At 41.4% G+C, this 14,957-nt stretch overlaps 1 protein-coding gene across 6 annotated transcripts in view; it reads left to right on the top strand.

Moving 5' to 3' along the window:
- The window catches only part of zfhx3 (zinc finger homeobox 3), a 163,814-nt gene extending 157,060 nt beyond the window's left edge, over positions 1–6,754 (top strand). For 5 of the 6 annotated variants that reach the window (XM_037756120.1, XM_037756136.1, XM_037756128.1 and 2 more), the window contains one exon: positions 44–6,754. In XM_037756120.1, coding sequence (XP_037612048.1) covers positions 44–1,794 — 1,751 coding nt within the window. In that variant the 3' untranslated portion in view covers positions 1,795–6,754. The remainder of the gene's footprint in view (positions 1–43) is intronic. The other variant, XM_037756105.1, reaches the window with a different exon arrangement.
- The last annotated feature ends 8,203 nt before the right edge of the window (positions 6,755–14,957 follow it).

The raw sequence follows: 14,957 nt of genomic DNA, 5'->3' as shown, positions 1-14,957 counted from the left end.
ATACATTCTTAATTTTGTCTCTCTATTTCCAAAAACATTCCAGCTTTAACTCCTCCAAAACCTTCAAACCTCCTGAACATGCCTGGTGCCAGTGTTCCCTCACCTAGCCTCCCCACATCTGGATTACCCAACAAGCCTCCCTCCTCATCGTCTCTCGCCGCATCCAGCCCGGCCCAGACCAACACGTCTGCTTCCCACTCCAGCCCCACCTCCACATCCACCTCCACTTCCTCGACCGCCCAGCCCGGCTCCCAGCCTGAACCCCCCAAAGAACGTGATGCTGAGAGGGTACGAGAGAAGGAGAAGCACAGGGAAAAGGCAGAGAAGCCCTCGACCCCGTCGTCAACTGGAAGCACCCCTGCCCCTTCCACGTCTGCTGCGAGCGCCAAGAAGGAGAAACCAGACACAGCTGTACCTGCCACCTCCATGCCCACACCTGGCATGGAGTATGTGGTGGACCCTGCCCAGCTTCAGGCGCTGCAGGCTGCTTTGGCATCAGACCCCACAGCTCTCCTCACAAACCAGTTCCTGCCCTACTTCATGCCTGGCTTTTCCCCGTATTACAGCCCACAGATCCCAGGGGCTCTCCAAGGGGGCTACCTGCAACCGATGTATGGTATGGAAAGTCTCTTCCCTTACAACCCAGCATTGTCACAAGCACTGATGGGCCTGTCTCCAGGGTCCCTGCTGCAGCATTACCAGCAATATCAGCAGAGCTTGCAGGAGGCACTACAGCAGCAGCAGCGGCAGCTTCAGCAGATCCAGCAACCCAAGGCGAGCCAAACTCCAGTTCCCCCTCAACCTTTGGGGGATCGCAAAGAATCTGCCAAAGATCTAGTGAAAACAGAGCAGCAAAAGGGCAAACACCATAGTGAACACCCCACTTCCTCCTCCTCCTCATCCTCCTCTCATAATAAAGTACCCACTGAGCAGAAAGAGATGGATGGCAAAGCTGTGGACCCCCATCTAGACAAGTACATCGTCCCCAAGGTGCAGTGTAAACTGGCATGCCGCAAGTGTCAAGCAGTTTTCACCAAGGAAGAAGCGGCTATGACCCACCTTAAATCTAACTGTTTTTTCGGTCAGTCTGTGGCAAACCTGCAAGAGATGTTGCTGCGTGTCCCTGGTGGCGTAGGTGCAGGGGCTGGAAGTCTCTATGACTGCCTGGCTTGTGACACTACGTTGGATGGGGAGAAAGCACTCAGTCAACACCTGGAATCGGCATTGCACAAACACAGAACAATCAAGCGATCAGCCAGAAATGCCAAAGAGCACGCTACTAGTTTATTACCTCACTCTTCAGCCTGCTTCCCCAATCCTAACACCGCATCTACCTCGCAGTCTGCCACTCATCCCATCAGCAGCCCCCCTCCCCCGCCAACAACATCAGCCGCCATGCCATCCTCTGCTGTCTCCTCGTCCCTGTGTTCCTCCTCTTCCTCCTCCTCTACGACCCCACTCAACACCACAGCTGCCGGCAAACCATGGCCCCAGGCCCCTTTCTCCAGAGCTTTAGCTGGGAAGCCCAATGCCAGTCCCTCCTCTTCTTCCTCCTCTTTTCCTCCAATGTCCTCACCTTCAACGGTTACCTCAAGTTCATTGAGCACCTCAGGAGTTCAGACCTCGATACCAACAGACGTCTTTACCGACGAGTCTGACTCTGACAGCAGTCAGAAGTCAGCGGACAGGCTTGGCAGGACGGCGGAGGAGCCGCAGCAGCCTGGCTTTGTCAAAGACAGTAGTAGTTGTAGTAGTAATCTTGCTAGTGTAGGAACAGACTCCATCAGATTGTAAAAGAGCTTTCAGTGATGGACAATATTTAAAAAACACAAAAAAAGACAAAAAAAAATCACAAATGGAAAAAAACATAAAAAGCAGCAATGTTAAAAATACATTAAAAGTATACAAACCAATTTCAGAAAAAGATGTGTAAAGACTAACTGCAATTCCAAAGCTTGTAACCAAAAATTTAAATGTTAGTGGATTGTTTTCCCATATCAACATGCTGGTTTTTGTTTTTTTTTTGTTTTTGTTTTGTTTTGTTTTTGTTTTACTCAACTGAAATACATGCATACTAATATATGAGAATAGAAAAGATCGCTGCAGTTCTGTTTTGGGTAATGGTCGAGGAATGCTGTACTGTATGGCAATGGACTGCCTCAAAGTTGACAAATGGCCCAAGAACCCTTATGAAGAAATACGAGTCAACAAGCTGTCCCTTTGTTTTGTAATAATTTCTACTTAATAGCACAGTCACAAAAAGCCAGTATGTACTGTATGGGAGAATAGTCTATCAGTTTTCTTGCTATTTAAGCATTCAGATACCAATGGCTTGCAAAAGTAAAAGAATAATGTAATGTCTATTTTATTCTCAGGTCAACAGCTCACAGAGGTTTTTTTCTGTTACAGAAATCCATGTTTTACACCTTTTGTTTCCAACAGGAGATTTGTTTTCTTTCAGAACAGAAAGTTTTAAGTTGATTGAATTTTTAATAAGGCATTGTTTCTGGGCATTCAAAAAGGGTAAATGATTTGCTGATTTTAACATTGGAAATCCTTTTAAAGGGGGGAAAATCGCAATCCCATTATACCCACACAAGGAGAGCATTGCAGACATAACGGGCGATAAAAAGAGTTTTGATTAAAAAAAAAACAACCTTCTGTATTTATGATAGATATGAACATTTTTGGTGTTAAGTAGATTGTTGCATTGGAAATGAATTTAAACAGTATGGTAGGTTGAAAAAAAACTTTGTGTACATTTAGCTTTTGTATTGTCCAACTTTAAGACGCTTCATTTGATGTTGTCTTGGTCATTCCGATAGACTAGATTATGGACAGGTAATTTATCTCAACTTTGTTTCTGTCTTATTCTCAACTTCTTGGGAAACATTCACCCAAATGCCCCTCCTGACAAGGCAGGATCCTCTTTTAGAATTATTTAAATTTTATGGTTTGGTTGGTATGGCGCTAACCAAAACGAAAAAGATCCTGGGTGAAATATTGAAAGTTTTATTTTATTTAATTTTTGTGTTACCTTTGTGCACTTATCACTGTCTGACTCCTATTTCTCACTCTACTTGTTCCTCTCTTGGCACTTATTTTTCTCTGCTCTCCTGTGTTTGTAGATATGTACACTACAAAGCAGGTCTTTTGTTCTCCATGTAGTGTGGCTACAGTCTTTATTTTCATTTTGACATTTTTGTTGTCATAAATGAAAATGAAAAAAGAATACTAATAATAATTCTCACGCTTTAAGACAAAAAGAAAATCCAAAGACTAAACACTTTTCACCATTGGTGCATAAATATGAGAAAAGAGGCTTCTTTATACTTGAGAATTTGTTGCTGTTTTTAGAGAAAGAAAACAAAGTTTTAAAAGATAAAGGAGTACGCATCAGAGTTGCCGTTTTTGCTTCTTTGCAAGCAAACAGGTGGCTTTTTTACGTAAATACCAAAAACCAAAAAGGGCCCTTGTCCTTGCATTGTGGAGTAGCACCGTTACAGAGCCATTGCAGTTTGTAAGATAGAGGTTATTAATCTTTGTTTGACTTTTTTGTCACATTCAAATGTCCATTTTTTTAAGAAAATGTATAAGGTCTGGTCTTCAAGGACATACGTTTTGCTGCTAATGTAGAATTTTGAAAGAAAAAAAAAAGTACCTAGATGCATGCTCATTTTGCTTTTGGCTAAGCTTTAACTAAAACAAACAATAAACCAATTTCTTGCCTCTGCAACACCTTTTTTTTTTTTTTTTTTCTTGTTGCAAAAACGGAACTTTGAAGACTGTGAATATATGTTCCAAAGGACATTTTGCCGATTTTCTTTTTGAACAGACCAATGTTTAAAGCCAATGATCTATAACGTTTGTAAAGAACAGTGCATTCCAAATATCACAATGGGTTTCTCTTAAGCAAGGACTGATCCTGTTTCATTTGATTGCTTTTTAATTGTCACAATCTATTTTTTTTCCTCATTTTGAAAGTGACTGTAAACTGTTGTGTAAATTTCTTTGCATCATTGGTTGCTGAACAATGTGACCTCCATATGTCATTTTGTGCTGGCATGGAACATTGCTGAAAATCCCTCCATCCAGTCAAGGTTGTTGCTCACTTGTTAAGCAAGTAATAGTGGTTACCAAAAAATGTATATAATACATCTGGTACTGATGCGTCTCATAGGTTTAGTAACATTTCTGCCAGTCAACATACAACTAGTCTCAGAGGGAAATGGTGGCTGTCTTGCTGAGGTGTCGTTGCCCCCTCCCCATGTGTCTGCAGGGTGCCACTTCCACACATAGACTACAGGTTCTTAAGGGACATCTTCATTCCAAAGCATTATTTCTGGAAAAAGTAGGAGGTTTCTTGAAGATGTCCCTTGATTTCAAATAGCAAGTTTGCTTTCATGTCCAAAGAAGTCACCCACTTAATTTTATTGCAATGGAAACGGATGTGCATAGGTACCCCCCACCCTCTCACTGATGATCCAATGAACTAAAACTTTTATTTTTAAAACCAAAACGAAGACATATTTAAATTTTTTGAAACTACTTTTTGGCCACTATTGTATAGTCAATATATTCGCCCTAATGAATACAAGGCACAATCTCAGAAGTTTGTTTAGAGTGCTTCGTATTGCAGAGCAATGTGATTTGGTGTTAATACTACAGCATGCTGTTGAAAGTCAGGAAATTTGGTCTGCAAGCTCGCTACTTCTTTAGTCCAGTTCCCTGTTCACATGTACTTTATTTTGGAAAATTCTTACGTTGTACAGCTTTCTCAAAAATGTTTGCTTTATTTTAATTTTCAGACAATGTCAGACATGTTATTTTCTTATAAGTATTTTATTTTAGTTCCTGTATATTACTTTTTATCATAAATTAACACTAGCTTTAATTTGAATTGCTGAAATTAAGAAACAAAAATATGACCTGGCCACTTTATGGTGTGATAATGTTCTTTATATTCATTGTCTCGATGATACTGTTTGCTCTCTTATTTCCAAAGTGTAATCTTTTGGGCTCTTTTGTGGAAGACAAAGTTGAGGTCTCTACATCAGATTCAGCCAGCATGGACTGTGTGTGAGTTTGTATGCGTGTTTGTGTGTGAGTGTGTGTGTGTGTGTGTGTGTGTGTGTGTGTGTGTGTGTGTGTGTGTGTATGTGTGTGTCTGTGTGTTTCATAAGAGCCAGCATCAATTCAATTTTTTCTTGTTTGCCTTTTATTTTTTTTATATGTTACACACCAAAACAAACTGAACCACAAAGCTGGATTATGAATAACTGAAATTTAGAAAATCCAATTTTAAAGATAATGATCTGAAACGATACCGAAGCACTGAGCAGTTTTTACTTTGATTGAATTTATGAATGTGGCCAAAGCTTTATGCAGTTGAAACAAAAATGAAAAAAAAAAAAGTTACAAGTTGTGCCCCAGATAAGTGTATATTTTATTGTGGCACAAAACGCTATTGTGGATAATTGGATCCACTGACTTACATTGGGATACTTGATTTTAATGGACATTTACAAAGAGAGAGATAAAGACAAGGTTTTGCTGTAGAGGTCATCTTTTGCCCACTGTGAAAACGAACGTGTACCTGTATACAGATATAGATATATTTAAAACAAGACATCAACTTTTTTTTTTTTTTTTGAGATGAAGAAGGAATGAAAAGAGAAAAAAAAAGGACTCTGGGAAGCTTTGGAGATCTCGTTTAGGAGGACTTGAGAGGCTGTGGGCACACCAAAACTGGGCATGGGAGCCAAAGGCAGGCTCGAAACAGCTTTAAAACCACCTCCTTATTTGATTACTGACAACTCTGTAATGGGAATGGACTCTGGAACCAATGGACATGTGTGACACAGAGAGGAAAGTCCTTAGATGAAACTGAACTTAAGTGGCTCCAGCTGCCTCTTTCTCCTTTCTGTCTGTCTCTTTCTTTCTCCAGCTCTGCCTCTGCTTCTGCTCTTTGATGGACATTTTCCAAATTTCAGGACAGGATGGACAGACATGCTTGCCTCATTTCTCCCAGTTCATGTTGCTACCCGTTTCATTTCCTTGTGCTTGTCTCTGGTTGACAAGTTAAGCTCTCCAGTCAAATGGCGGCTCACCCCTCTTTCTGTTGATTACATAATCTAAAAAGAGAAATGAATAACAGAGAGAGGGGACGGGTTCTCAAAGCTGTCATTCTTAAAGAGGCAGTTACACTAAAAAAGCGTATTAACCAAAATTAACAACCAAACTAACAACCAAACAACCATTTGCTCCAACTTCAAAGATGAACTGTTACTTGGAGCTCTCTGTTCCTTTTGTGACTTCTGGTGCCACAATGTTTTTTTATGCTTTTAGTTTTTCTTTTTGTTTCCTTGAATTACTCCTCCTTCGAGCCTCATAAGCATGGCTCTGTGGCTCCAGGCAGCCCATCCGAGGGTAGAAAAAAACAGCCTTGCAATGTACAAAAAAGAGCAAGTTAAACCAAAAATGTTGTTCTTGATGTCTTTTCTATACTGTAGTCTTGTTAGCTTTTTTGTTACTGTAATTATATGATGAAGATTTCCAAACTGTACCAAATTACATGGAAACTAACATACATACAACCACATGGAACTTCAGACTTTTAAAGAAACTTTTGTCACAAAACCTTGTTGTCCTAGTTAAGTTGATTGTAGATGGTAATTGAATATACTCCTTTGAAAATATTTCATCAAGTATGTTTCTTGCTCATTGTGATACATTAAAAAAGTATGAGCATAAACTTGCACTGGTGTGGACTTCTCTTTGAGTGTTGAGGGATTTGATCTCTTGCTGTTGACAGACTACTACTTAGAAGAACTCAGAGAATTGAAGAAATACAATTACTCATTTTCAACACGTTCTCACTCGCAACTTGTCTAGAACCGCCGCTTGGTCAGTGCCCCTCGGCATTGGAAACGGACACACAGGGCCCTCTTACGTTACCTTTGGACGTGTCAGAGACGGCGTGTCAATATACACTCGTTACATGCATAGTGTCCTTTCAAAATAAACTTCCTTTTTTGCAGGAAGTTAGGTTTAGGCAACACAAGCACTAATTAGTTTTAGAAAACAGTCGTGGTTGACGTTAACTTCACTTGCCAACGACTCACGTGAATTGTGGGACTGACGATACTAAGGAGTCACGTGACCAACGACTGACGTGACAAAATAAGTCAACGTTGCTTTTAGTGTCACATGGGCCACAAAAAGTGGTCTCCTGGTTTAAATTCCTGTTTGTTTTTGCTACACACATTTGCGTCTAAATTAATTTTCCGCCAATTGTGTCCAAATCTGAATTTTTGCTACTCTTACAAATTTTGAGCAATCGTCACCAAATTTGGTACAGAACATCTCTGGACCAAGCTGGACATTTTTAGGGGGATTTTTGATGTTTTGCTATAGCTGGCCATACCGCGGTTCTCGACAACGCTTCAAGCAGAACTTCTGGGGCCAAGCAATAAGCCTGCTTCAGACGGGCACTGCACTAGTCCATTCAGTTGGCGTATTAACTAGCAAACAGCTTGCAAGATGAGGCCCAATGATAATGATGATGAATATTATCATATGAGGCGTGGCTGGGCCTCACATAAACAACCAAATTTAGCCTCGTTGGCTAACATTCGCTGCATCATAGATCTTTCAGCTGTCTGATTCTGCCTCCACCTTTCAAATGCTGCACCAATGTTAACTCTGGAAAAACGATACAACACGCACAGCAAGCAGTGGGTAGTTCAGAGGGCCTGGGAGTTTGGACCATTCCCAATGAAAACAGAGCCGGTCCAGCTCTGCCTGTTGAGCAAAATGTAATTCTCAGCAGACATTGAAGGACTGACATTGATCAGCAACACTTGTGAGCCCCCACTAATGCGTTATGGTCCGTTTGTTATATATTACTGATTGTGCCTTTAAATCTTCAGTGTTGTTAAAATTAGAAAGGCTTAACACTGTTTTAATTGATATGTAGTGTGATCGTGTCAGATCCCCTCAGCCTCTGAAATTCTTTCTGCCATGCGCTATGTTTAGATGGCTGGTATGGATTGTAAGTGTCCTAGCCTAATTAATACATATTAAGCAACAACTGTGAACTTCTTCTTAATTAGAGGTGGCTGTGTGCAACTAATGTAATCAGAGGCACTGACAATGAAGCTTGGAAAACTGGAATCTAAAATGAGATTTCTAAATAGAAGAATTGCTTCTTAAATCATTTCTGTTAAAAGTGCATCAAACTGTTATCTTAAAATACCCACATTTTTGGATGTTTAACCTCATCCAAATACAAGCAAGACTATAATGACTAATCACTAAAGTAGTAGGCGTTGTTATTAATTGGAATTAGCAATTTGGCAAACTGAAGTACATTGTTGTCACTTAGGAGTGTTTGCATGTATTTCAAATACGAACAAATATGGGAATACAGTTAAACTGATATTTCAATCAGGAGAGACAAGTGAATGAAGTAAAGATAATTGTTTATTATAACAGATGATTTGTGGATTTGTGATAATGACAGAAAGTCTTTGGCAATAGACTCTACAGGAAGAGTTGTAATTGTGGGGAGTCTGCCCTGAGCAGCAGCAAGATAAATCCCCCCCGTGGAGTCCAGACACTGGTGGTGGTGTTGGTGGTGTTGGCTGATGATTCTGCTGAGACTCGTAGGCTGATGAATCTTCGAAGACTGGGCGGTGGTGGGGAGGTGGAGGGGCGCCCGTAACAGCAGCATGAATGTACTAAAGGCAGAGAGAGAATCTTATTTAAAAAGAGACAGCAGCAGGTTGATAGGCTAACAATGTAGGTGTGTTGCTGTGCTATTGGATAGATATGATATCACAGCTGATATCATGATTGACAGCCAAAGACAATGACAGCAAGGACATTGTGGAGTGACAGGGGTTAACTCCGGAGCGAGTAACGATATCGACTCCGGCCCAAGCAGGAAAAGTTAACACAGTGTTTGGTTTGTCTGTTCTGGGTTACTGTAGAAACATGGTGGACGGCGCAGTGAAGAGGATCCACTCCCTATGTAGACCAAGCCCCCAGGAAGAGAGCCAGGGCTTTGATGCAAATTTTCGTAGTGGCAAAAACGGCAGTACTGTAATTTCTGTGTCAATCACGAGATGCCATTGGGCCCAAAAAGACTTTTTCCCATAGACTTACACTGGGAAAGAGACGTCTGTAACTCAGCGGATAATCTTTTTTTTTTGTTAACTCCCCAGTACGAACACTTGAAGAGCCCTTATTTAAATCATTAGATACTAAAAGTTGTAAATGCACTAACAGTTGAATCCAGAGTTATTTTCCTTCATCCGTTCATGTGAATGAGCCCCAGACCGCGGTTGGAGCGAAGGCTGGGAGGTGGGGTTAAAGGAAACGCTAGATATACTTACATCCATGTTTGTTACGTTTCCTAAAAGGAGTGAGCCGCTGTGATCTTTGAACTGCTCTACTGCTTATAGAATAAGGCTGAATTGCTTCATATCTTCATAAACTTTGTTAAAATCGTCGCGCTTTGTAAGGAAAATATGGAAACAGCTCAAATCTGAGGAGCATCAAACCTCTAAAGAGAGTTTAAGGGAAGAGGCCATCCTGTGTCAAGCAACAGGCAAGATTCATTGGCCATGTTGAGCCAATTAACACGCAAGGGCACATCCCGAATGAATTAAAAACACCCTAATCCGATCAGTGTGAAAAGCAAGGCCATTTCCTTCACAGGCCTGGACCAGATGGCACTCACACTCAGATGCTGCATTGAAACAGGCCAGGCCCAGTCACACAGTGTGAAATTGGGTTAGTGCCTGAGTCTAACATAGGCCTTGGGCAATGTGAGCTCCCGAACCCATTCTCCCCTGCCCTAAAGGTACAGGGCCCACCATGCCAATCTTTGGCCCCATATTTAATTATCATTCTCAATGCACCTCACTAACTCAGTCATTTCAGTCAGAGGTAGAGCTGACAGTTTCCTAGAGCCATTTGTCTCTTTTGGCCAGTCAACCTTCTACATATCCCAAACAGCCCCTGACATACCATCGAATGCTCTCTTTCCTAGTAGAAGACAAGCACAGCTCTGTTGGATAGAATATCACAGACTCGGTTTGTACACTCTGACCCAAGCTGGGTGGCGTTACCACGCTGAGGTCTAAGTTCTTGCTTTGTTGGGATAATGGCTCGTTGGGGTTTCCAACGCTCTATAGTATCAGCTTTCAACCTTTGCAGGGAATAAATGGTGCAAATGTTGGATGATTCTCGTCAAAGTGACTACAAAAGCCGTGGTTGTGCTATGTCATCTTGGGCCTTGTCTTAAATAAAAAACATAGCTCTCTAATGGGTGTTTGGCTTAAGGTTGGTATTACCACTTGACACCACAAAGGCAGAAAATGGGGAGCAGAAGCTGTGAGGGAAACCACACCACCGCATATGCCAGCATCCAATTCCACAGTGCTATAGTCAGGGCATCCTGCCTCCATCTCAGCCAAGAGAGGGGTCACCCTGCCAATGTGTCCTGTTCCGCCTAAAAAAACGTGACGCAATGAAACTTTAAAATTAAATTGTCTATCAGCATCATACGGCATGAGGGCAAATTTGATGAGAAACTGCAAAAGCATGTAGACTTTAAGCCAAGCGTTGTCACTAACACTAAACCTGTTGAAGGCTTCAGGAACATGTTGGATGTAGAATTGTGTGTAAACTGTTCTGAACTGCATTGAAGTAACAAATTGGCGTGTGTCACCAGCAGATACTGTGGACATACTGGATACATTTGCGACTAAGCCAATGAAAGACCTAACTAAGCTGGTCTGCTTTGCACATGAGCAGCTCGGACTGCCACTGTCAAGGGTTAACCCCTGACAGACAGACTGGTGAAATAACATAGATGGCCGTGAAGAACGGCAATTTCACCAGCAAGCCTGAAAGCCACATAGTCTTTCTTTCCACATTACCCACTGCTCCCCCACCCCCACATATACCTCTGTGCCTGGCCACATTGTCTTCCTCCCCTATCAATGTCAAAGGCAAATTACGCTGCAGCCTTGAGGACAGGTCAAACTAATTCAATCTAATCTGTCAGATAAAATGATGGGTGAGGGAGGATCAAAGGGATGAAGAAATTAAAAGGGAGAACTCAGCTTCTTTTGAATTATAGCCTTAAGTTTCCTGATCAAAGTGGGTTGACACATCTTCACATCGCTTTATACTGTAAGAGAAAAAAAATATACATATCAGTGTTAGCCCCCACCTGTGCCGGTTAAGTGAGTGGCCTGTAAACCCTCTCCTTCCCACCCACGTGGGATTCATGCTGGGGTAGGTGTGGAGGGCGTCTTGGCAGGCTCCGGGCCTTGCCGAAGCATTTCCCGTCTCCTGAACACAGGATCAGGTGTCGCCATTTTCACAGCACCTTCTGGTTCTGTTTAACAGGAAATGAGGTCCATCAGAAGAACTCTGACCAAAACTGAGGCAGAATGGGCCCTGACAGGCAGGAATATTAGCCTGTGACGGCAGTCAGTAATTGAATGATCGGCTCCCCCCCCCCACCTCCTCACTCATAATGAAGAGAATATGTGCTGGGAATGTGTTTGTCCTTCTCTATCCTTCGTCGGTCCTTTTCCTTCCCGATTTCCCCCCTTTTTCCCCCCTTAATAAATCATTTGTGGGGGTAGAAATAAGGGATAATTTTACATCACTTCAAAGTGCTTCTCATGGTGTCATTTCTGTAACCTCAAAGTGATGATGCATTAAGAAGGCTTCGGGTGAGCTGTCTGAGAATGTTTTCAGCCTTTAAACGAAGCTTGTGCTGATAGTGTCGTGAGAGAGCGAGCCGAAGTACATGAGAGATCAATTATCACACCTCATTTTGTTCTCATATGCAAAATGATAATGGGTGGACCATGTCAGATCTGAACCATCAGGTGGTGTATCCTTTCTCCATAAATGTGTTTCACAGATTGTCTGAAGGGGTCTGTTAAATCCCTTTAACAGTTACAAAAAAAAAAGAAAAAAGAAGGGAGAGAATTTGGCTTCTCCTTGATCTGTCTTCAAATGTCCCTCTGCGGATGAGATTTAAGAGTGATAAATAAACCCAACACTCAGCATGGTATCGCTACACACTTGTAAACACTACTTTCATATTATCCTGTAGTCTTTGCTCTTACAAAAAAATAAGATTATTCAAGTATGCTATAGTATACTTCTTTTAAACTTAAAATAAGAGAGTATGCTTTCAGATTACTTTATACGTACGTATCAGAAATAAACGTAGCAAACTTATACCTAAGTATACTTGGCTTATACTGACAAGTACTGAGAGAATACTTTAAATTTTACTTTCATAAACTAAAAAAATGGACTCCAAGTATGTAACTAGTAAACTTACAGTATACCTATAAGTTCACTTGTAGTATAGTTCATATTATAGTTGCAGTACAAAATACTACTTGGATGTAAACTACTCAAAGTTTACTACTATTACATTTAGAGTGTACTTAAAAGTATACTTTTATAAACTAAAAAGTGGGCCAATTTAGTCCCTAGAAGTATTGAAATAGTATAAGTATAAATCATTTACTAATAGCGCATTGACATTAGTATACTTATTACATAAAGTATACTTAGTAATATACTTAAAGTATACTTAAGTTTTAGTATACTTCTTTTTTGTAAGGCTTCCTGTGTGTTTGTCAGCAAACAGTACCTACGTGTACGTCTACGGAGTACATACGCCACAAAGGAGGCTTAGGTTTAGAGCGCGGGCGAGGGAAGGTGATGCTGTTGAGGAAGCGGGAGGCACAGCTTTGAGGTGCAGCCTCGTATTTCACATAGCTTTGGGGGAGAATGTCAACTCTGAAAAGAATTCTTAATACAATAATTGCTCTGAGACTTGTTCTTATTAATATTTCTCTGACTTGGGTTTTGTATTTTTTAAACCTTAACCAGAATCAGTCGTAGTGCGTTGCTGCTGGAATGCCTGTCAGACTGGGCCCTGACCCTGGGCTGGCTGCTATAATGATGGGAAGATGAAAGAGCCAGGCCCATTCCCAGGCTGCCCTGTTAGGGGGTGCAAGCCTGTGAAATGGAGAGATAATGGAGACCAGGTGTGCTGTGGATGCCTGAGACACTCCTCACTCAGTCTGAGAGCTCCTCTCAGTGAGAGGGAGGGCACACTACCACTGTTGAAAGCCGACTGGGCCACGGTCCAACTTCTCACTCCATATCATGCACACACATATATACTTTATAGTATATGTGTAAAAATATACATAGTAATTACTTCAGTATATAAATTGTTGGAGTTGGACGCCTACCAAGTGGTGCACCTGTATTTGCCTTTTTTTAGTCCTCATAAAAACGACATTGTATTCATAAATGTGAGAATGGGAGCTGAAAATCAATATTTTCGCTTAATTAATGTGCACAGGGTTGTCTCCGTGGTATTCATAAACATGGTAATTTGACCAACTATTTCTGAGCATTTAACCCTTTGTATCTGTCGTCAATATAAAGCGGAGAAGTTTTAAAAGAAAGGTCAGGCAGACTGGCCGCAAAAAGTGTTTCTAATTGGAACCGACAAGCTCGCAAAGCTCTGCTGTAATTACAATCTAATTAGCAGGCAGCTCGCAGAATCCCACATTCCATTTAACATCAACAATTTAACCCTTCATGGGAACACGCTGGGAACATATTTCAAAAGATTCATGCAGATCCTGAGGGAGAAACAGTCGGCCCCACTCCTGTCTTCTACAGGGGGTCAGTGGATGTCAATTGGAGAGAGAGCTGAAAAACGCTGAAGAGGGACTCAAGTGAAGATAAGTCCTCATTAAAGCCTTCTCCATAAGAGCTTGTTGAATGATAAATATTAAACATTGATTACATACAAATAGGAATGGCTCGCTTATCATCACTGACTATTGTCTTCCTGAGATTATCGTGTAATTAAATCTAACCGGGTCCTACTGAGGCCTTTTTGTCAAGTGAGTGAATTACTAATTATCCCCACATGAATAAAGGGCAATCACAGCGGCTGCCATATGAACAAGCATGCAAAGGTAGTCAATCCATAAGAATATGAGAGTAGGCTACTGCAGGAAGGCAGATTCCTGTTTCATTTACTCTGTCTGCTATTAAAAGGGCTGTCATTCAGGATGTAAATCAAGCAGTCATTATGTTTACCAGGTCATTTTAGGCCTGCTCCAAGTGATTGAAAACTTCAACTATGCAAATAAAAAAATAAGCCCATTTGAATATGTGTCAAGCATTATTGTGTGTGATAGAATTTTTTTAGCAGATGCACATTCTTCTGTCAGGTTGGTATCTCGGAGACACAGAGACCCATTTTACTTTGTGAATAGATTTGTCATGGTCCTGGGTTTTGGTCGTAGTGTTTCCTGTTTTATTTTGAAAGCTCACTCCTCTTGTGTCAAGCCTGGTTTTACCTCCTGCCTTTGTTTGTTTCCCGCCTTTTGTGATTGTCTGCCCGCCCTGATTTGTTCCACCTGTGTTCAATCACCCTGCTCACCTGGTGTATTTAGTCTGTGTTCCCCCTGTTTCTTTGTCAGTTCGTCGTCGCTCCTTGTGTGTGATTTTTCACCCTAGAGTGTCGGTTTTCCAGTTTTCCTGTTAGCCTGTTTCTGCACATTGCTATGTCTACCATACCATGTGGATTGGCTTTTGTACCTGCCTGGATCAAGCCCCCAGGAAGAACGCAGGTCATTGATCCCAATTTCCGTAGTGGCCAAACGGCGGTACTACAACTTCCGTGTCTGTTACGTGATGCAATTGGGCCCCAAAAGACTTTTTCCCATAGACTTACATTGGGAAAGAGACGTCTGTAAATCATCTCCCCAGTATGAACACTTGAATAGCCCTTATTTAAATCATTAGGTCCTAAAAGTTGTAAAACGCACTAATAGCCGAATCCAGAGTTATTTCCCTTCCTCATTTCATGTGAATGAGAC

Source organism: Sebastes umbrosus, chromosome 2, assembly GCF_015220745.1.
Source record: "Sebastes umbrosus isolate fSebUmb1 chromosome 2, fSebUmb1.pri, whole genome shotgun sequence".
In the NCBI taxonomy this organism is placed as follows: domain Eukaryota; kingdom Metazoa; phylum Chordata; class Actinopteri; order Perciformes; family Sebastidae; genus Sebastes; species Sebastes umbrosus.
This window is presented reverse-complemented; position numbering and strand designations above follow the sequence as displayed.